Raw genomic sequence first — 23,892 nt, 5'->3', positions numbered from 1 at the left:
ATAATTTGTAATTCCTTACCTCATTCTGTTCTGTATACAAATGCTGATAAATTAACAGATAAACCGTAATTTATAAATGCAAACAGAAAAGGTGACATGCATCAGAATGTATTTACCATTACCAATATAAATGTAGATTAATGTTAACAAATTTATCCATTTTTACTGATATAAATCTGATTTTTATAACAATTCAGTTCGATAAGACATGACTGTATTGTAAATACTAAGAAAATGGTGTATATGCATAAAGGGGAAATAACTTCTTGGAAGACATTAAGGGGAGTAAATTCTTGGAAGTAAAAATAATATCATGAATTCATGATACATAATAGCCAATTTGTGTATGTTTCATATATTTCCTGTGATAACATTCTATCTTAAAATAATTTTGGACTGGAATTATAATCATTTGCACTGTTAATCCATTAACAATAGTTCACAGAGTTTGACAAGAGTGCAAGCAAAAAAGAAAAAAGAATGGAAAGAAAACAAAAAAGCCTTTTGATGAGACCTTTGAAATAAAAAGAAATCCTACTTTTCGCATAATTTCATATTAAAGGGGAGTACGTAATAAACTATGATTACAAAATTTAATAAAAATGATAAAAGATATATAATCCAATAGTGATCCTATAGGGCTCCAACTATAATATTATGGATTATTGAACAAATCTGTACCAGAGTGTACTAATTCAAAAAAATGAAAAATGTCAAAATGCTTGTTGCTTAAAAGTGATTGACCACCTTTAAACAAATGTTTGCTACAAATAGGTGAAAGTTTAAATACCAAAACTGTCAAAATATACCTAAATAGAAACTTTTTTGTATTTTTTCCGAAGGCTGATTGATTATTTAGATACGTTATCAGTCTTAACTGTAGGTACTGAGAGAAAAAGAAATAGGCGATCTGCAGTGCGATATATTGATTAACAAATAATTTAGCATGAAGATATTTTACACACTATTTGCATTTAAATAAGGAAGTTTCTGATTATAACCATGTTCATTACTTTGTATTTCATGTGGATTTAATCTTCTTGAACATTCTCGATTACAGACGTCTTTGTTTTCTGCTGAATGTTATGTTATAAAAGGTTTCCATTTTGTTGCAATATCTTACATTTTTTAGAAACTGTGTGTTATTAATGTATATTTTAGCATGAAGATATTGGAATTTCTGGACTATTTATAAAAGCTTACAATCATTTTTATCTACTTGAAAATCCAATATGTTACACAATTTTGTGTTTTTATTGTGTATTTTCCATGAATTTCTTTAATGACTTCCTTAATACATGTAACTGTGCAGGCATGAAATATTGGTAAATTATCCTTTTTTCCTTTTTGACAGGTAACTAATTTTTGTGGGTTTAGTGGTTGTGTCTTAAAAGTAAATTTTAATGAACAGAAATCATGGAATTTCATACCAACAAAATTGATAATTTTTCACAGTAATTTGTTAAACTAATTAATTGTGATATAGCAGAAACTAATAGCCTTATGTTTTTTTTTTTTATTATTGTTATTTTCAGGATAATACAGAGAAAAAAAGGATGAAGATTTTTGATACTTTGCAGAATATCATGTTACAAACTTAAACATGTTGAGGCAGGCTTAGCTGTCCCCTGGCTAGTTTCCGAATGTAGCATGTAACTGCTCAGGAAATTTGACTGTTCTGAAAAAGTGCTGTTTCTCATACTATTCATGTGAAAAAGGTCAGTCTGAAAAATACTGTTTGAAAGGGGATTTAAAGGGATAGAGACTTGACCCTTAAAGGGGCCAGAGTTGAAAGAGGATAATGAGAGACATGCAGAATGGTGGCACAGATTCATTGTCTACTGGAGATGTCCGCGATAAAAATCAAAATGGACTTGACGAGGAGTCAGACAAAAAGGTCACTCCTTATGAACGTTTGTCACAGGATCTTAGCAACGACCCAAGAGTTCTGAAAGAGATTACGCTGGGTAAAAGGATAGGATTCTATAGGATACGAGGAGAACTGGGTAGCGGAAACTTTTCCCAAGTCAAAATGGGAATCCATGCTTTAACAAAAGGTAAGGCTTTAAGTGATGTGAATATCAGATTACGATTATAATGAATAATAATATTATTGTGTTTGATAAAACTGCTTCCAATAGATTGGCCAGTTTTAGGAAAGTGAAAAAATTAAACTGCCAGATGAAAGATGTAAAACTTTACATACAGTTGTAGGGGAGAAAGCCCTCCGCCATTATGGAGTGTAAATACATACTGTTCTAGGGGAGAAAGCCCTTCGCCATTATGGAGTGTAAAACATTGTATATACTCCCAGAAGAGCTTTTTTTATCCTCAAAATATTTAATAACTGAAAAAAAAAATGTTGGGTCTATAAATAGAATGTAATCTGAGATCCTTAATTTGATAAAACGTTTGATCTTCTGATGAAGCAAGTCAGTATAAAATCTGGACAACTGTTAACATAAAAGAAGAGTTGTTGAATTTTAAGTCACTACAGTGTTTCTTTTACATCTTATTTGGTCACTTTTAAACTATATGTAATGGTGGATGAAGTCTCCGCTGGCATTGTAGTGCACTTAGGAAAGAACTACAATTAAACTTTGTGCAAACCAGTTAGATAAGGGTGGTTTTCAAAATAATGAAGCAAAAGTGTGACATAGGGGTTAAAAATTCAAACTCATTTCTTATGGTATCACCTATTTTTTGTGATAGCAAATACTTCAGATCTGAAGGAAATAACTTTAGGAAAGTGTTGAGAAATGCTAATCAGAAAATATTTCAGCCTTTAATTCGAAAGTTCAGTGAATTTCCAGTAAGATGGGTGATAAATGTTGCATGGTTTTATGACAAGGAAATATGTATAACAGTATTTTTTTCAACATAAATGATAAGTAATGGGTGTATGTGTATTGTTTGAAACTTATTTAATCATATGTTTGTGGACATTGGTTTTTAAAATCACCATTTCTGCACAAATCTGACATGAAAATAAAACTTTACCTAGAAAAGTTGTTGCTGAATGCAATATAACTAACATATAATTATAAAACCTATTTTTTTCTCACACTTTGCATGCTTATAAACCACATGCCAAATTTCAAGAATGTCCAGTAATTCTAATTTCTAGAATTGTCAACTCAAAATTGAGCTATTCTACAGATGCACAGGGGACAGATACTGAAGATCAGTGTAATATTCATCCATTATTAGTTTTCTATTCATAAAAAGACTAATGTAATCAACTTTAGACAAATACTATTAAAAAATTAGTTTATTCCACAAAATAACTACAAAATTGAAAATTTTCACTACAAAACATGAAAATTCAACAGAATGTAATGCTTTAAATAAAAAATAAGTGACTTTAAACATAACTAACACATTGAAATCATTTAGTTTACATGAACTGCTTATTCAGAGAAGAAAAATGACTAAATACCATGCATGATAAAACGGAATAGTAAAATTCATACATATTTTATAATTTTACTAAAAAGGGTGCACAGGGGACAAATTGTGTCAAAATATTTATTCATAGAATATGTTCATGGTAAGTAAAATTCTTTTAACTACACAATATTTACTAGTGAACATTTACATATGTAGGTAAACTTAAGAGCTTAAGAAGCAATAAAATTGACGTTTCCACTTTCAAACTTGAAAATTGGCAACTTCAGAAAAAATGCAAACAATGAATTTTAAATTGTCCAGGGTTTCTTATATAATGCTAAATTATCAAGTAATGCCTAAATTTTGCATTCACATTGCTAAGAATATAGAACTGCCACCACAAATTACTGGAATGCTATGATAATTGATATATGTAAAAAAAGGGTGCACAGGGGACATCACTTTTGGCTTTGTGAATATTTAACAGTCTGTAATATGTGAAGTTGAACGCTGCTTTTGTATCTGTTGTAACTCCCTTTCAAGGAAAATAAAGTAAAATCCCATTTTATTTAAAGAATAAAAGAAATCTGACACTTAACAACTGAAAAGGTGCACAGGGACATTTTTAGGTGTATAGAAATTCATCAAGTTTCTGAGAAAGTCAATTTATTAAAGAAAAAAATCATACTGTGTCTTCACAGCTGAAAGGATAAACATCTTAGAAAAACATTAAGACTTTAAAAAGTAATAGGGTTATGAAATTGTAGTGTTCAACATTTTAATTTAGTATTTTTTTCACTATTTTTTGTGAAGGGGTTCCATCACAAGATGTGAAATATTGGTAACAGTAAGATGTATGTAATGAAAAAGAATTATTTTATTTAAATGTGCAGAGTTTAAGTTGCATAAAAAAGTCAAAGCTGTAACAATAAGCATGATTTTAAAAAGTAAACCACAGTTGAAAACTATACTTCATGTAAAATGTCACACTTTTTTGGGTGCACAGGGGACAAAATTAGCTATATAATTTAATATAACTTTAAAACTGCTTGAGCCATCAAGATAAAATTGCACACATTTATTGATTACATTGATTTGGATATAATTTGCTCCAAAACACATTCTAAAACTGAACTGAATTAAAGTAAGGTGAGAGAGAAGAAAAAGCTTCATTATTTTGAAAACCACCCATAACTTCTTCAGAATGAAAGAATTCTATATAGCCCATGCATGGTTTTGAATCTACAGTAGTGAGGGCTAAGTTATTTCATGTCGGCAATCAAAACCATTCGGATACAGGGTCTTGAAAGAGTTGACATGCTTACATGAATACATGCATATTGCTCATGAAACGTCTTCAAATTTTCTTCAAATTCAACTATGAACTAGTATAGTGGACGCAACTTGACCCCGATGGTTGACCTTTGTATTATAATACATAATAAGGCAAAACCTATTATTGAAAAGGAGTGTACGTAAAACACGAGCTGCACGAGAAATAGGAAATATAAATCTGTGTAAACATAAATTAGTGTATTGGAAAGTTTTAACTGATCAAATGTAAGTATATATATATACTTTGATATTGCACTGTATACAAACTAATTCCATATAAATATACACGGCTGTCCTAAGCACCCTTGATTTCTACAATGAAATAATCGATATGAATAATCAGCCTAAGGTCAACCATCGGGGTCAAGTTTCGACTACTATACTTAAAAAAAAAAAGTTGCTATCAACATCTTACATGACTTTATTAGAGAAGTTGGAAGAGAACTGCAGTATATTTATATAACTGTGGATCAATAGACAGAAAAGGCTTGGTTAACTTGTAATGGAATCCTTCATTAAGTAATCGTGTATCTGTAATTTGCTCTCATTACTTCAGTTGAACACAATACAATCTGATAATATCTGTTCAGCAAAATTAGGTCTATTAGATGAGAGTGATGTAGCTTTTCATTATTTTGTTGAGGAGAAAACATTACACATTTTTCTCATTATTCTAAACATATTTAGTCATGAAAAAAAGAAACAAAAAAAGATTAATGTATTATTTCTTGAAGCTGAGTTAAATATTGGGGTGGGGAGGGGGGTTGGGGGCCGGGGTGGATGTTGACTTTGTCAATGTTTATAAATTGTTTGGTAACACTGCGTTTCACATTTTGCAGTATGGTATAAATTGATCATTCCATAGATCTTTGTAGGTTGTCTTGGGAACATTTTTATTTGGCCATGAAACACTAAAAAACTTTTTCTCACAAAATGTTATAAAATCTTCACTCGCCACACACCATGAAATGGTATTACTCTAAACTTATGCTGATATATATCTCTTGATGTTAACAATCTCAAGTTCATTGAATAATAAAATTTTAATGTTGACCTTTATTTCTAAAATGGACCTGTCCATCATTCAGTTTGGGCAATAGCATTTATCATTCGAAGGGGTGTTCACAGTCACTGAAAATTTATTGACTGAATAGCAAACAGTGCAGACTATGATCAGATCTTGTTCTGCACTGGTTTCAAAGGCAAAGCCGCTTGCCCCCAGCAGGCTGAAGGTTAAGGGTTTCAAGTTCATCAATTGAAAAGCCTCATTTTAGTATAAAGTATTGTGAGGTTTGTGCATTTTGACTACTGGACAGGTATATTTATTAGTTATAGATAGAGATAATGGTTTTCAATACAGAGTACAAGAAGTTGTTGTCCATTAACATCAAGTCTGCATTCGGGCTCACAGCTCTCTCTGCCTTTTCATATTTGTTAAAAAAAATATCTGTAAATACATAAACGTAATATATTGTAAGGAATCTGCCGCTGGTTGAAGGTGCAAATTGAAATAAGTTTTTCCATTACTGGCAAAAATACTGTAAAAAATCTGTCAGGCATGCAAGAATATTATAATCTTTTTCAGAAAAGGTAGCTATAAAGATCCTGGATAAGACCAAGTTAGACCAAAAAACACAACGCCTGTTGTCACGAGAGATCTCTAGCATGGAGAAACTTCACCACCCGAATGTCATCAGATTGTATGAGGTATCAAGTTGCTTTTTTGTAGTTCAGCTGAACAAAGGTGTTGGATTTCCCTGCACAATGATTGACTTAAATAGAGCGAAAGTTTTACTGTATGTTGTGTATAATGTGGGTAAGGTCTTGAACACATTTAGGGTTATGTCATCAGATTTGTGTTTTTCCCACATTGGTTTAATTAACTATAAAGGAGGTTAATGTTATGGCAGTGATTTTTTTATGCCCCCGGCATCTACTGATGCGGGAGGCATATAGTGATTGTCCTGTCCTTCCTTCCGTTCGTCCGTCCGTACGAGGTTAACGAAATGGGACCGTTTCATCTAGCATCAATAACCCTTACTAGAATGACTTGATACTAATGCAGATGTAACCTGTGACCATTCCTCATCTTCAAACATCACCTAACCTCAGTTTCACCTTGACCTTGACCTCGATTTGGACTTTGTATGGGCCATCTCTTGGTTAACCAAATGGGTCCGTTTCGTCTAGCATCAATACCCCTTACTAGAATGACTTGATACTAATGCAGGTGTAACCGGTGACCATTCCTCATCTTGAAACATCACCTGACCTCAGTTTGACCTTGAACTTGACCTCGTTTTGGACTTAGGTTGCTTTGTATCGACAACGATGCCACCGGGGGCATCAAGCGTTTATTAAACGCAGCTTCTTGTTTTTAAATTGTGAATGGGTCCAGTACCAGAAAAACTGAAAATTAGTGCATAACTGCACTATGAATTAACGTTTCATACCCAAACACACTGCAAATTAATGTTCAAGGGTCTATAGATATACAGTAAAACCTGCTTTAGTGGTCACCTCTATTAAGCAGCCAGTGTCTCATTTCCCAAAATGGTCATTCATTCTATAAATTACCTGCATTAAGCAGCTACCTGCTGTAAGCAGCCACCTTTACCCACTCCCTTGGCTGGCTGCCTTAGACAGGTTTTACTGTAGGGTGACGAACGTAACAAAGCTTGATCAGTCGGATGCTTTTCCTCTCAAAAGACGATAACAAGCTAAAGTTTTTCAATGCCTTTTTTAGCTCACCTGTCATGTAGTGACAGGGTGAGCTTTTGTGATCGTCCGTCGTCCGTCCGTCCGTCGTCCGTCCACAATTTCTTGTCTGCACAATAGAGGTTTCATTTATGATTTTATTTTAACCAAACTGGCACACAACTTGTATCACCATAAGATCTCGGTTCCTTTCTTGAACTGGCCAGATCCCATTATGGGTTCCAGAGTTATGGCCCCTGAAAGGGCCAAAATTAGCTATTTTACCCTTGTCTGCACAATAGCAACTTTATTTATGATTTGATTTTTACCAAACTTGCACACAACTTGTATCACCATAAGATCTTGGTTCCTTTCTTGAACTGGCCAGATTCCATTATGGGTTCCAGAGTTATGGCCCCTGAAAGGGCCAAAATTAGCTATTTTACCCTTGTCTGCACAATAGCAGCTTCATTTATGATTTGATTTTAACCAAACTGGCATACAACTTGTATCACCATAAGATCTTGGTTCCTTTCTTGAACTGGTGAGATTCTATTATGGGTTCCAGAGTTATGGCCCCTGAAAGGGCCAAAATTAGCTATTTTGACCTTGTCTGCACAGTAGCAGCTTTATGATTTGATTTTTACCAAACTGGCACACAACTTGTATCACCATAAGATCTCGGTTCCTTTCTTGAACTGGCCAGATTCCATTATGGGTTCCAGAGTTATGGCCCCTGAAAGGGCCAAAATTAGCTATTTTGACCTTGTCTGCACAATAGCAGCTTCATTTATGATTTGATTTTAACCAAACTGGCATACAACTTGTATCACCATAAGATCTTGGTTCCTTTCTTGAACTGGTGAGATTCTATTATGGGTTCCAGAGTTATGGCCCCTGAAAGGGCCAAAATTAGCTATTTTGACCTTGTCTGCACAATAGCAGCTTCATTTATGATTCGATTTTAACCGAACTTGCACACAACTTGTATCACCACAAGATCTTGGTTCCTTTCTTGAACTACTCAGATTTCTTCATGGGTTCCAGAGTTATGGCCCCTTAAAGGTCCAAAATTGGCTATTTTGGCTTTTGCAGCCATATAGAGACTTCATTTATGGTTTTATTTGATACAAACTTCCAAAATAACTTCAACAACAATAATTCTTGGATTCCATGACAAATCAGATCCAAGCGTAGGTTCAGAGTTATTTTATATCTGATTACCTCCCCTGATTGTAATCAAAATGGATTTATATCAGTAAGTACTTATAGTACTTATTTGAAATTTCATTATTGTCATTAGTTGGACTGAGCCAATCAGGGTAGATAACTATGGACTGATTTTATGTCAAATTACCTCCCTTTATTTCAAATTAAAATGGGTATATCTCTGTAACTAATGAAGATACTGATCTGAAATTTCATTTATGTCAACAGATTTATTTGGCAGATCCTTCTTTTCTTCACTTAAAATAATTTTTTTTTTTAATTACTTCCCTTTTACATTACTTTAAATAGCTTATTTTTTTATTATTGGCCGTAGGGAAAAACCGAGACCACTTTTCTATGGTACAACATGGATGGTACCTCCAATTTGTAGGTGTATTTTGACATATCTGTACCTTGTAAGAATTTTTATTTTCTTTTTGGTTAAATTTCTTCCCTTTGTTGTTACTGTCATTTGGACTTAGATATTTTTTCTGAGGACCTTCTTGTCCTCAAGTGCAATGATAACAGGTGAGCGATATAGGGCCATCATGGCCCTCTTGTTTATGTTTTTCTACTATTTTTAGAGATTTGCACACCAATTGTGAATGGGTCCAGTGGACCCAGTGTGAACAGGTCTGATATTCTGTACCACTGATCATTTACACCTATTTGTGTTCCCTGAATGCATAAAACATGTACTTGTCATGAATGGTTTTTGCTAGAGGTATTTTTGAAATTTGATTTTTCTATTCTTGTTGCTCTGCCAAGATAACAGTTATATAAGCATAAATAAATTAAACATACTTTGCCTAAGGAAGTGATATGAACATGAGAACTACATGTAATTTATTTATATTTGTCAAAGAATTGACTATTTCAATTTTGGAAATGAAAGTTTTTAGAATTATTATTACCTCCCTTTGCACAACCCATATAGATTGGAAACAAATGAATTTGGAAGTTACAAGAAGTTTAGATATGTGAAGACTTACTAAATAATCAAATGTTTGTTGTTTTCTTTTGATTGTATGAATTCCTCGTTTTTGAGCTGTAAGTATATGGAAGGATGGTTAAGCATCAGTTGTCTGTCACTGGACTTCATCCTACGTTAAACATCTCGTATAAAACTACTGATTAGAATAACCTTGTACTTGGTCCGTAACATTCTGGCATGTACCTCTTTCAAATATGAGCAAGTTTGTTCAAATTGTTCTGCTTCACAGCCAGAGCTATGGATATAAATACCTTTAAACAACTTCTTGTCATGAAGCTCTTGATGGATCTTCATTAGCATTCTTGTTCAATTCTTTCTCTTGTTAATTCAGATTGTTAAGCTTGACTGCACTTTTGGGACTGGGCAGCCAGTACATAATAGAATAGTTTACAATTTGGTAGGTTTAATTTATATGCTGTGTTTAACTTAATATTTCATATGTGTTTCAGGTTGTGGAGACTTTAGCCAAGCTACATATTGTGATGGAGTATGCAGGGGGCGGAGAGCTGTTCACTCGAATATCCAACGAAGGAAAGCTTCCAGAGCCTGAAGCCAGACATATCTTCTCCCAAGTTGTTGCAGCCATGGAACATATGGTGGGTATCTTTGCAAGCAGTATAAAGTAATATTTTTTCAACTGTTTTTTCAACAAATAATTAGGCAAATTCTGAAATGTTAATTATTCATTTATCATTGATGATAAAACTGGTTAAGGAAAAGAAGCCATGCCGTCTGTTTACAAAGTGCCACCAGTCAATTTGATATGTGTTTCCAGGATAGGAAATGAACCCGATCCTGATAGTTTTAATATAGGAAACAATGACTTTTGTACATGATGTTTTAATGTATTGATTAATTATTGATATTGGCTACACTTTCATTTATTCATATTTAACAGTTTTGTGTCATTTATTTGTCTGTTAGCTGTGATAATTGTCATTTGTTTGTTTGTCACTGACAAATCTTGTTGGCAGTTGACAGATCTCAATATTTTATATAATTTTGACTTCAGGATGTTAAACTTAGAATTTCAGTTGTATATAATTCAATACTGTCAAAGTACTTCTATTTGCGGAGTTCTAACCGCACATTCACTGTACTTAGGAGTGTCAGTGAACTAATGACTGCAGGGAATAAAAGTACATAAATGTTGTATGTGACTTGAAGCCCAGTCTGCTATTGTGTTGCTTTATTTGCTTACAAAGGATCTCTTTTCAGATCTTAGTTAAATAAGTGGAAAATCTGTCTTCTTAAGACTTAAGAGCGTAACAGAAATTGAAGAGGATAGAATTTTATGATGAAAAATCCCAAGTGCCTTAGGCGGGAATTGAACCCGGGTCGCACGGGTGGAAGTCCAATGCTCTAACCACTGAGCCAAAGAGTCGACTCCCTGACGCAGTTGTCAGTGATTGGTTTTAAACATGAGGCTATACATAAGCGACTGTAACACTTCCCCTCTTCAAAGCTAGGAGTCATCATTTAATATGATGATGTGAATGCCATTTTGGCATAGAAAGTGCCATTTTTGGTACTAGATAAAGTCCATATCCAGGACGAGTCCCCATCTTATGACTTAAGAGTGTAACAGAAATTGAAGAGTATAGAATTTTATGATGAAAAATCTCAAGTGCCTGAGGTGGGATTCGAACCCGGATTGCATGGGTTGAAGTCCAGTGCACGACAGAATAGAAAAACCACACAAGTCAGTCAGATATTTATATAGTTTTTAGCTCGACTATTCGAAGAATAAGTAGAGCTATCCTACTCACCACGGCGTCGGCGTCTGTGTCACACCTTGGGTTAAGTTTTTCGTACCAGTCCACATTTTGACAAAGTCTTTTGAGATAAAGCTTTGAAACTTTCAACACTTGTTTACCATCATCATGGCCAGTTATAGGCAAGAGCACATAACTCCATCAAGGATTTTGGCTGAATTATGGCCCCTTTTGACTTAGAAATCATGGTTATGTTTTTCGTACCAGTTCATATTTTGACAAAGTCTTTTGAGATAAAGCTTTGAAACTTTCAACACTTGTTTACCATCACCATGTCCAGTTATAGGCAAGAGCACATAACTCCATCAAGGATTTTGGCTGAATTGTGGCCCTTTTTGACTTAGAAATCTGTGTTAATATTTCGTACCAGTTCATATTTTGACAAAGTCTTTTGAGATAAAGCTTTGAAACTTTCAACACCTGTTTACCATCACCATGTCCAGTTATAGGCAAGAGCACATAACTCCATCAAGGATTTTGGCTGAATTATGGCCCTTTTTGACTTAGAAATCTGGGTTAATATTTCGTACCTGAGTTCATATTTTGACAAAGTCTTTTGAGATAAAGCTTTGAAACTTTCAACACCTGTTTACCATCACCATGTCCAGTTATAGGCAAGAGTACATAACTCCATCAAGGATTTTGGCTGAATTATGGCCCCTTTTGACTTAGAAATCTTGGTTAAGTTTTTCGTACCAGTTCATATTTTTTGTAAAGTGTTTGACATATGGCTTTGGAACTTTTATCACTTGTTTAGTATAATAGTCTCTATCTGTAGGAAAGAGAACATAACTCTGTCATCTGTTTTGGCTGAATTATGGCCCTTTTTATACGCCCGTTTGAAAAATGGGATGTATTATGGGAACGCCCCTGGCGGGCGGGCGGGCGGACGGCGTCCACAGACTTTGTCCGGAGCATATCTTCTACATGCATGAAGGGATTTTGATGAAACTTGGTACAGTTGTTCACCATCATGAGACGGAGTGTCATGCGCAAAAACCAGGTCCCTAGGTCTAAGGTCAAGGTCACACTTAGAGGTCAAAGGTCAAATTCAAGAATGACTTTGTCCGGAGCATATCTTCTTCATGCATGGAGGGATTTTGATGAAAGTTGGCACAATTGTTCATCATCATGAGACGGAGTGTCATGTGCAAGAAACAGGATCCTGGGTCTAAGGTCAAGGTCACACTTAGAGGTCAAAGGATACAAGAAAGAAAACTTTGTCTGGAGCATAACTTCTTCATGCATGGAGGGATTTTGATATAACTTGGCACAAATGTTCACCACCATGAGGCAGAGTGTCATGCGCAAGAACCAGGTCCCTAGGTCTAAGATCAAGGTCACACTTAGAGGTCAAAGGATACAAGAATGAAAACCTTGTCCGGAGCATTTCTTCTTCATGCATAGAGGGATTTTGATATAACTTGGCACAAATGTTCACCACCACAAGGCGGAGTGTCATGCGCAAGAACCAGGTCCCTAGGTCTAAGGTCAAGGTCACACTTAGAGGCCAAAGGTCAGATACAAGAATGACTTTGTCCGAAGCATTTCTTCTTCATGCATGGAGGGATTTTGATGTAACTTGGCACAATTATACACCATCATGAGACGAAGTGTCATGCGCAGTTCCTTTCTTTAGAATTACTTCCCTTTGTTGTTACTATAAATAGCTTATACTGTAACTTTTTCATTACTAGTCGTAGGGAAAAATCGAGACCACTTTTCTGTAGTACAACATGCATGCTACATCCAATTATGAGGTGTATTTTGACCAATCTCTACCTGGTAAAGATTTTTGTGTGGACTTACATTTTTTGGGGGGATTTTTTTTTTTTTTTTTTTTTTTTTTTTTAAAGATTAACTTCCCTTAGTTGTTACTATAAATAACTTATATTGTAACTTTTTTATAATTGACCGTAGGGAAAAAACCAGACCACTTTTCTGTGGTACAACATAGATGTTACTTTTAAATTTTAGGTGTATTTTAAGGTATCTCTACCTGGTAAGGAGTTTTTTTGTGGACTTAGAAAAACAAATGACTTACAATGATTACTAAACAACCACAAAATTAAAATTCCATTTGCAAATACAGGTGCTAGAGTAAAGAAATTTGCTATGACGGGCGTATATTGTGACATTCTGGCACTCTTGTTGGACTTTGAAATTGGTTCTGTTTTCATACAAGTCCATGTTTTGTCAAAACTATTTGACATATGGCTTTTAAACTTTGAACACTTGTTTATCATTATGATTTCCATCTGTAGGCAAGAGTACATAACTATTTTGACTGAATTATGGCCCTTTTTGGACTTTGAAATTGGCTCATATATTGCCATTTAGTGCAAGACTTATTGAAATCAAAGTAATACAGGAACATTGTTTGTCTAATCTATTTATTTCTTTTGTCTGAATATCCGTGGAAATATTTTGACCCCATTCTTCAATCAATTCTTCGAATAGTCGAGCGCGCTGTCATCAGACAGCTCTTGTTAGCTCATCTGTCACAAAGTGAGAAGGTGAGCTTTTGTGATCGCGTGGCGTCCGTCGTCCGTCCGTAAACTTTTGTTTGTGACCACTCTAGAGGTCACATTTTTTGTTGGATCTTTATGAAAGTTGGTCAAAATGTTCATCTTGATGATATCTAGGTCAAGTTTGAAACTGGGTCACGTGCCATCAAAAACTAGGTCAGTAGGTCTAAAAATAGAAAAACCTTGTGACCTCTCTAGAGGCCATATATTTCATAAGATCTTCATGAAAATTGGTCAGAATGTTCACTTTGATGATATCTAGGTCAAGTTTGAAACTGGGTCACGTGCCGTCAAAAACTAGGTCAGTAGGTCTAAAAGTAGAAAAACCTTGTGACCTCTCTAGAGGCCATATATTTCAAAAGATCTTCATGAAAATTGGTCAGAACGTTCACCTTGATGATATCTAGGTCAAGTTCAAAACTGGGTCACGTGCCCTCAAAAACTAGGTCAGTAGGTCAGATAATAGAAAAACCTTGTGTCCTCTCTAAAGGCCATATTTTTCATGGGATCTGTATGAAAGTTGGTCTGAATGTTCATCTTGATGATATCTAGGTCAAGTTTGAAACTGGGTCAACTGCAATCAAAAACTAGGTCAGTAGGTCTAAAATTATTAAAATCTTTTGACCTCCCTAGAGGCCATATTTTCCTATGGATCTTCATGAAAATTGATCTGAATGTTCACCTTGATGATATCTAGGTCAGTTTCGAAACTGGGTCACGTGCAATCAAAAACTAGGCCAGTAGGTATAAAGATAGAAAAACCTTGTGACCTCTCTAGAGGCCATATTTTTCATGAGATCTTCATGAAAATTGGTCAGAATTTTTATCTTGATAATATCTAGGTCAAGTTAAAAACTGGGTCACATGAGCTCAAAAACTAGGTCACTATGTCATATAATAGAAAAAATGACGTCATACTCAAAACTGGGTCATGTGGGAAGAGGTGAGCGATTCAGAACAATCATGGTCCTCTTGTTTAGTTCACCTGAGCACAAAGTGCTCAAAGGTGAGCTTTTGTGATCGCCCTGTGTCCGTCGTCGTCGTCAACAATTTGAGTGTCACAAATTTGAGCCAATCTTAATGAAACTTAGTCAGAATGTTACCCTCAATGAAATCTTGGATGAGTTCGATATTGGGTCATCTGGGGTCAAAAACTAGGTCACCAGGTCAAATCAAAGGAAAAGCTTGTTAACACTCTAGAGGATACATTTTTGGCCCAATCTTAATGAAACTTAGTCAGAATGTTACCCTCAATGAAATCTTGGATGAGTTCGATATTGGGTCATCTGGGGTCAAAAACTAGGTCACCAGGTCAAATCAAAGGAAAAACTTGTTAACACTCTAGAGGTCACAATTTTGGCCCAATCTTAATGAAACTTGGTCAGAATGTTACTCTCAATAAAGTCTTGGACGAGTTTGATATTGGGTCATCTGGGTCAAAAACTAGATCACCAGGTCAAATCAAAGGAAAAGCTTGTTAACACTGTAGAGGCCTCATTTATGACTGTATCTTCATGAAACTTAGTCAGAATGTTATCTTGATGATCTCAAGGTCCAGTTTGAATCTGGGTCATGTAGGATCAAAAACTAGGTCACCAGGTCAAATCAAAGGAAAAGCTAGTTTATACTGTAGAGGCCACGTTTATGATCATATCTTAATGAAACTTGGCCAGAATGTTAACCTTGAGGCTGTATAGTTCAGGTTCGAATCTGGGTCAGGTGGGGTCAAAAACTAGGTCACTAGGTCAAATCAAAGGAAAAGCTTGTTAACACTCTAGAGGCCACATTTATGACTGTATCTTCATGAAACTTAGTCAGAATGTTAATCTTGATAATCTTTAGGTCAAGGTCAAAAACTAGGTCACCGAGTCAAATCAAAGGTAAAGCTTGTTAACCCTGTAGAGGCCACATTTATGACCATATCTTAATGAAACTAGGTCAGAATGTTAATCTTGATGATCTATAGGTTAAATTCAAATCTGGGTGATGGGGTCAAAAACTAGGTCACTAGCTCAAATCGAAGGAAAAGCTTGTTAACACTGTAGAGGTCACATTTATGACTGTATCTTTATGAAACTTGGACAGAATGGTAATCTTGATGATTTCAAGGTCCAGTTTGAATCTGGGTCATGTTGGGTCAAAAAATAGGTCACTAGGTAAAATTAAAAGAAAAGCTACTCTTTAGAGGTCACATTTATACCATATCTTAATGAAACTTGGTCAGAATGTTAATCTTGATAGTCTTTAGGTCAATAGGTCAGGTGAGCGATACAGGGCCTTCATGGCCCTCTTGTTTCATCCAGGATGTAAATTTATAGTAATCCTTGTAATAATATGTCTCAAACAGGGATTTCTTTTCAATAAAATCCTTGTTTGTCATTCATTTGCTTATAATATCAGACTTTATTCAATGACAAATTACAGTTGAGGATATATTATTTGTAAGTTAATGGTAGTTCCAAAGCAAAATTTCTGTTGTGAATTGGATGGAAAATAAAATTACATTACGTGTAACAAATAAATGCACTTCCTTTAAGTGCCAAAAAGTTTAGATTACTGAAGTAAGAAAGCAGACTACCGGTAAATGTGAAACAATTCGTTGTTGAATTGTTGATGAGATGTTGCCAATAATGGCTTAATACATATTCAAAAAATTTGTTTCCTGAAATAATGATTAATTTTTAGCTCAACTTTTCGAAGAAAAAGTAGAGCTATTGTAGCCGCCCCGGCGTCGGCGTCGCCGTTGGTTAAAGTTTTTGATAAAGTCAAGTATCTCAGTTACTATCGAAGCTATTGACTTGAAACTTAAAATAGTTATTTACTATCAAAGTCTACACCAGGAGAAACAGTCCCCATAATTCTGATTGAATTTTTACAGAATTATGCCCCTTTTTAACTTAGAATTTTTGGTTAAAGTTTTTGATAAAGTCAAATATCTCTGTTATTATCAAAGCTATTGACTTGAAACTTAAAATACTTATTTACCATCAAAGTCTACACCAGAAGAAACAATACCCATAACTCTGTTTGAATTTTGACAGAATAATGCCCCTTTTTAACTTAGAATTTTTTGTTAAAATTTTTGATAATGTCAAATATCTCTGTTACTGTTAAAGCTTTTGACTTGAAACTCAAAATAGTTACCGGTATTTACTATCAAAGTCTTCACCAGGAGACACAATTCCCATAACTCTGATTTGAATTTTGACAATAGTTATGTCCCTTTTTAACTTGGATTTTTTTTTTTCTGGCAAAGCTCTAATTCAGAATCAAGCTCTGAGAAAAGTCGAGCTCGCTGTCTTACGGACAGCTCTTGTTATAAAGCGATATGAAACCTTTTCCCCAACACTTCAAGAACAATTGGATGTTGTCAGTTACTTTCTTTGGTTCTGCCATATTAAGCGTGAATTTATGAGTCCATTTTGCATGAATTAATGTTCAGGCAAGTGTTTCAATGATTTTCTTAATGTTGGTAGCTGAGCCAGAATGATTACAAGTCAAATGTAAGCATTCATACAGCAGTCATCGCATTTGCTGATTTCAGGATTGGAACAAATTTATTCATGGACTTTTGTTGTTCAAAAGTACTGTTAATTTTTGTACATTAATATTTGTGGGGAAATAATTTTTGTAGATTTTGAGGATGACTGAAGCCACAAAATTTAATCTCAACGAGCAAATAAAATTCTCGTTTGTTTTATGTTTAAAATGTGATATCCACAAACTCATATACCCAAGAACTAGCCATATTGACAAAAAATATGGAATTTCATGCCCACGAAATGAAATTAATTTTTTGGTGAATTACTTACTTTAAGTCCACTACAATATATTTATAGATATCGGAAGCTCAGAGGATGACTAAAGTACCCTCTTTCTTGAAGAGTCTCATACTGATGAAATATTTATGAATAAACTTATTAGGCTAAAATCCCTACGCAGACAGTCATAATCTGGAAGCTGACATTTGTTGAGTGATTAGTTTCTGAAAAAAAAAAGGCTTTTATGTGCAGGGATTTACCTTTGCAGTGTTAATACGACAATGACAAATTGTTTTAGGAAGTTTGCCAGTTTTGGAATCTGTTTGTTTTTAAGTATCTTGTTTACCATTTCTTTTTCATTGCTTTATGATTGTTGATTTTTTGCTCTGTCATTTAGCTGCATATATATGAGCCGTGTCATGAGAAAACCAACATAGTGCGTTTGCGACCAGCATGGATCCAGACCAGCCTACATGCAGTCTGGTCAGGATTGATGCTGTTCGCTAACAGTTTCTTTAATTCCAATAAGCTTTGGAAGCTAACAACATGGCTCCTGATCAGACTGCATGGATGCGCAGGCTGGTCTGGATCCATGCTGGTGGCAAACGCACTACGTTGGTTTTCTCATGGCACGGCTCATATTATGTCAACTTAAGTGAGCAACTAAGTAAAGACTTTCTGTTAGTAAGCATCGGCGATATATGACCATTTTGTGTCGATTCGCCGTAAAGCCCAACTCACTCTGTTAGTAAGCTTGTTTATAGTTGCCTCCTGAAATCTATAATGGACGACTTCACCAGAAGACTGATTGTAAGTTTAATAGGAGGATAGTGCAAGATACAGAAGACGCTTCAATTCCAGAAGCTTCCCAGTGTGCCAGGTGTAAAGCACCAATACAATGGGACTAAATTTATCCTGTTATGTTAGCTTCACTTAAGATGCTATTGACATTATGCTTTTATATGAAAGAAAAAGAAAATTAAAAGATCATAATTATGACAGCTTGAAAATTTAAGATATAACTTATTTCAAGAAATTTTATGATTCAAATTATGCATGTTTAAAGGGACTAACCCCCACATTTCAAAAATCCATAAAAAGTGAGTACTCTGAAAGTGACTGACAGTACAAACTTATTGACATAAGATTTTTGCAAGATATAAATAACGAATTCTAACATGACTCGGTTTGATTTCCAGTTAAACAAAGAAGAAAATCAAGCTCTGTACATATTCAGTGATAAACAACGGTTGACGCGCGGACCGGTAAGAGAGCATTATGATGTCAATTATGATGTCAAATTGCCACATGACGTCCGATACATTACTCCTCGTGTAAATGAAGTCAATCATAATATTTATTAAAATATATCAATGAGCATGTCAGAATGAAAACTATCAAGGCCTTCTTGTGATTTATCGTCTAATTTACCACAGTTCATCGTTCAGATGCTTCTGTATTTAACCACTTGGGCTGACGCCCTCATGGTTCAATTCCTATGCATATGAACTCTGAACCGTGGTAAATCAGGTGATAAACTACTCGAAGGCCATAATTATATGTTAAATATATCATGCTGAAGGTGGTAAACTCATTGCAGTGCTGAGATTTGGAAATAATGTAGACAATTGACATTCTTTTTGCATTTTTACCAACTTTTTTTCTCCTACTTTATCATTTTTCAGTGTCATATATACATTACATGCCAAACTTGGTGGAAATGAACATGTTGAAAAATTTCACCCAACTATGGGCAAAAGGCTTTAAAAAGCAAATGTATAAGCTAATAGAAAACATGCAAGAAATACATAATATCTGCTACAACTGACCTTAGATTAATTGTTCCTCATCATCATCCATGTCGTATAACACAAGGCCCATAGCTCTGGTACTAATTTTTCATGAATTATGCCCCCTTCTTACTTTGAATTTAAGGTTAATTTTATTGCATTTTCACTATATCCCTGTTATTACAGAAAGGATCTGATTCAAACTTAAAATACTGTGAAATCATTTATATTCGTGGGGGACTAATTTCGTGGTTGAGTCAATCCACGATATTCAATCCCGACGAACAAGTAAAATTCCCAAGTTGAAATCCACGAATTCATATCCTCACAAAATTGCCGATTTGACCAGAATCACGAAATTTCATGCACACGAAATGAAATGATTTTACAGTAGTTGTTCCACATCATGACGCTCATAATATGACACAAGGGCTATAACTCTCACACAAATATTTCATGGATTATCCCCCCTTTTCAGTTAGAATACTAGGTTAAAGTTTGGTGCACTTCCACTCTCTCTCAGTTATTACTGAATGAATTTGATTCAAACTTAAAACAGTTATTCCTCATCATCACCCACATCATACGACACAAGGTCCTTATCTCTGGCAGTAATTTGAAGACACTTAAGCATATTATGCATTCAAACTTCATAGGATATTTGCATGTGGTTATTAGATGAGTCTTATTGTGTTGGGTTCAGCAGCCCATCAAAGGGCAAGGTCAAAGTGATTTTGGGTCTGAAAATTTGGCAGGTCTTGTTTTTACTTACTTCAGTCAAAGCTGTCCTTAAGTCTATTTAAATGTTTGAAATGAGCTTTTAAGTGCTCAGACAAGTTATTAATTTGTAAAACAGTTTCTTCTAAAATGCAACATTCCATGAAAGACACTACTTTTTATAAAATTCCCTATTTGACTGGGCCTCATTTCCTCCACCCCACCTGCCAAACACTCACTCCCCCATCAAACACACCAAATTTGCATTTATATTTGACAAAAATTCCTAATAACACCGCCCAGTACTGTGACCCCTTTCGGAAAAAAATGTAAATAATAACGTTTAGGTCACTACCACTTTCAAAATGCTATTTATGTCATTGTAAAATTAAAGCAACATTTAAGGCAACAGTTTGTCAAAGTCAATATTCTGTCTGACAATTCCGCCAGGAGAATCTGATACAAAAATTGATTGGTTTAGTAAGTTGAAATTGATGCTGTAATCTGACATAAAGACATAATCTGACATAAGATGTTATCCAAGGTACTTGGCAAGTCATTGATTTGTTTCTGATAAAAGTTAACAAGCTGTTCTGCTGATGTAGGTAAGTGATCAGTTGAAGTGATAGCCAGGTCACCTTGGCGAATCAATGTTAATGTATTTAGGAGAGAAAAATAGCATTGATTGTTCAATGTTCAAGTTTGATGGCCATTTTTCTCATGCTTGTTAATTAACGTGTTGGATTGATCACCTTGTGTTTGTTCCTTTTAGTGCACTTAGCCCCTAAAGGTCATGCATTCAAATTATGTCAAGGTCTTTCAAAACAGAAGAAGTATATGATTAAAACAAATGATTGGGTCTCCAGAAAAAAACAACATTGAAGTCTGGTGTATATTACTGTATATTACAAGATAGTAAATAGGAAATTTAAGTCACATTAAAGTCTTGTGAATATTACAAGATAGTAAATAGGAACAAATTTAAGTTCCTGTTTCACTCAGTATATGCATACATAATAGTCACATGTTAATTTAACTTACTGATCCAATGTTAGGAAAATATATGTATAATATGAATAAGGAAAAACTTAAAGAGATATGTCAAACTTGTGTGATTTGATATCTAAAGTTCTGTCAAGTGAACACAAGACAAAAACTATTAGATTAGCTGGAAACTTGTTGATTCAATGCACACTAGGGTCATGATAAGGCACTATTATCTCACTTAAGTGTTTACTTTCTCCCACCTCCCAAGAATGATTAAAGTATGTATAGTTGCAAGCTCAACTGTTTGAAAAATATAACATGTTTGATATGTCTGTTAGATATTGAAATGGTAGGTGCTTCAATTTAACTATTGATTTACAAGAAAACCAATAATCTAAATCTGAAAGACTTAAGAAAGGCAAATATACAAATTGCAGTACTTTTATTTATAGCAGCTAGTATATATACTGATGAAACTTGGCTGAGTTGCTAGAATTCTCATTTATGCAAAGTTTCATGACAGTCTGTGCTAATACAATCTAACAGAGTAAAATGACTATTTAGCATTTTAACCCTTACCATGATGGACACGACTGATTCTGCCTTTGCGACCGACCGGTGTAGATCTTGATCAGCCTGCACATCTGTGCAGTCTGATCAAAATCTGCACTGTTCACCATTCAGTCAATGTCTTTTTGGTAACCACCCCTTTTAAAAGTTAATGGTAGTGTCCAAATTGAAAGATAGACAAGTTCATTATAGAAATTTAGCAGGGTAAAGGTTAAAGGCTAAAGTTTCAGACTTAATAAATTTAATGAACATGAGAACTGTTATGGCTTTGAGGTAAATAGAAGCTTTCGTATCTCTATCAGAAATTCTGCACTTTTTCAATGTCTTGAATTTTTTTTTTGTAAATAATTATGCAGCTTCTGTTTTATTTTTCATTCTTGTGAATCCAGAAAGTAATTTATTTAATATTGCATGTTAAATACATTCAGAGGCAACATTAGAAAAGCTCCTTAATTTCACCTTAAAGTTTGTTTCTTTGGGACCCATGCTTCCATTTAAATTATTGCTATGTTTATGTGCAGCAAGTTAATTAAGCAGCTCAAAAATTTACCTTTGGAATTTGGAAATTGCTTTATATTTTTGATGCTTCATTATTATATACAAAATGTATGTCGGCATTTTATCTCTGCACAGAGAAGGATTGCTTCAATGTAAAAACATCCAGATATTGTCTGATTGTAAATTGCCATTATGCAAAAAACATTGTTTAGCAGCAGATTGCAATTGATTATTTTCGAAGGACAGTATTATAAGAGGGCAAATTCAGTATTTCATAAAGTAACCTTTTTTTGGCATGTTTGTTTGATATTTTTCATTACTATTTTGTTCCTGGATTCTGTATTGGTTTTGTAGAAATAAATTAATCTGCACAAATAATTGACATCTTCTCCACTTGCATCAGAGATGGAGGATGAACTATTTAAGATGTTAAAAAAACCAATAGAGCAGACACAGTGTTCCAGTGGTGACACTATTTGACTATGAAACCAGGGGTCGTGAGTTCAAGCCCCCGTTCCTCCAGCTAAAAATTAACATTAGGACAAGAGTCACGTGTATGGGTGCTTAACACCTGGCACGCTTTAGAACCAGGGAAGCTTCTAGAATTGGAGCGTCTTCTGTATCTTGCACTATATCCTCCTACTAACACTACTAACAGTTTCCTGGAGGAGGCTATAACCCTTCGCATGCTGGACATGATTGATTCTGCCTATGTGACCAGTATAGATTAGGGGTGACTATTGAGGCCAATTTTGACTATTGCAATACTATTGATATTGCTTAAAAACTATTGTGATACTATTCTATTGCAGGTTACTATTGCGATACTATTGCAATAGTTATCGGCCATCATATTTTATACAGTAAAGCTACCAACTGGCATTGTTACACAGTGTAACAAGCGGCACTGTTTATAATTGCTGTTAACACACATTGAGATGTTTGTATAACTGAAATGGACAGAAATAATTCTAACATTGCCTACTTTGCTTTGGAACAATAAGTAAAACGATAAACCTATGCAAGGTATACTCAAACGAATTGGACATTTTGTTGCGAATGTCAACATGTTTAATAACCCAAAGCATCGAAAAAGACAAAAATGAACGGATCGGATTAAGGTGTACCAGCACTAAATGAAGGGCCCTACCGAACAGTTTGCTGTATAATACAAATAGCCTTCTTTTTCCATGTCCATAGTACATTTTCTCATCTAAAATTAACAGGTTATTTAAACATACTTAATCAAAGTTTCTAAGAAACTAAATTTATTAATTATCTCCCAGACTTCTCAGTCCTTTATGGTTGTTAAATTCCGTGAGGGTAATTATTGTAATGGAGACGTAAACATGTTCCGAGGTGCAAATAAAAGACTGGCTCTGTTTCTTGGTTTATAAATTATAAATTATTTTTGTATTTACCTAAATTTCAAAACTATCGAAACTATCGATTGTTGAAGGAACTATCGGCGATTGTTATTGGATTGTGACTTTTCTATCGCTGCATGCTATCGGGACACTTAGTATCGCAATGCATCGATAGTTCGATGTATCGTTACACCCCTAGTATAGATCATGATCAGCCTGCACATCCATGCAGTCTGATCATGATCTGCATTGTTTGCCATTCAGTCAGTATCTT

At 34.6% G+C, this 23,892-nt stretch overlaps 1 protein-coding gene across 2 annotated transcripts in view; it reads left to right on the top strand.

Annotated features, from left to right (window-relative positions):
* The window catches only part of LOC123524383 (serine/threonine-protein kinase NIM1-like), a 34,849-nt gene that overhangs the window by 8,833 nt on the left and 2,124 nt on the right, over positions 1–23,892 (top strand). For both annotated transcript variants that reach the window (XM_045302530.2, XM_045302531.2), the window contains exons 2-4: positions 1,536–2,057; positions 6,311–6,432; positions 10,075–10,221. In XM_045302530.2, coding sequence (XP_045158465.1) covers positions 1,802–2,057; positions 6,311–6,432; positions 10,075–10,221 — 525 coding nt within the window. In that variant the 5' untranslated portion in view covers positions 1,536–1,801. The remainder of the gene's footprint in view (positions 1–1,535; positions 2,058–6,310; positions 6,433–10,074; positions 10,222–23,892) is intronic.

Source organism: Mercenaria mercenaria, chromosome 3, assembly GCF_021730395.1.
Source record: "Mercenaria mercenaria strain notata chromosome 3, MADL_Memer_1, whole genome shotgun sequence".
Taxonomy (NCBI): domain Eukaryota; kingdom Metazoa; phylum Mollusca; class Bivalvia; order Venerida; family Veneridae; genus Mercenaria; species Mercenaria mercenaria.
Note: the sequence above shows the minus strand (reverse complement) of the source record. Positions and strands in the feature narration are given on the sequence as shown.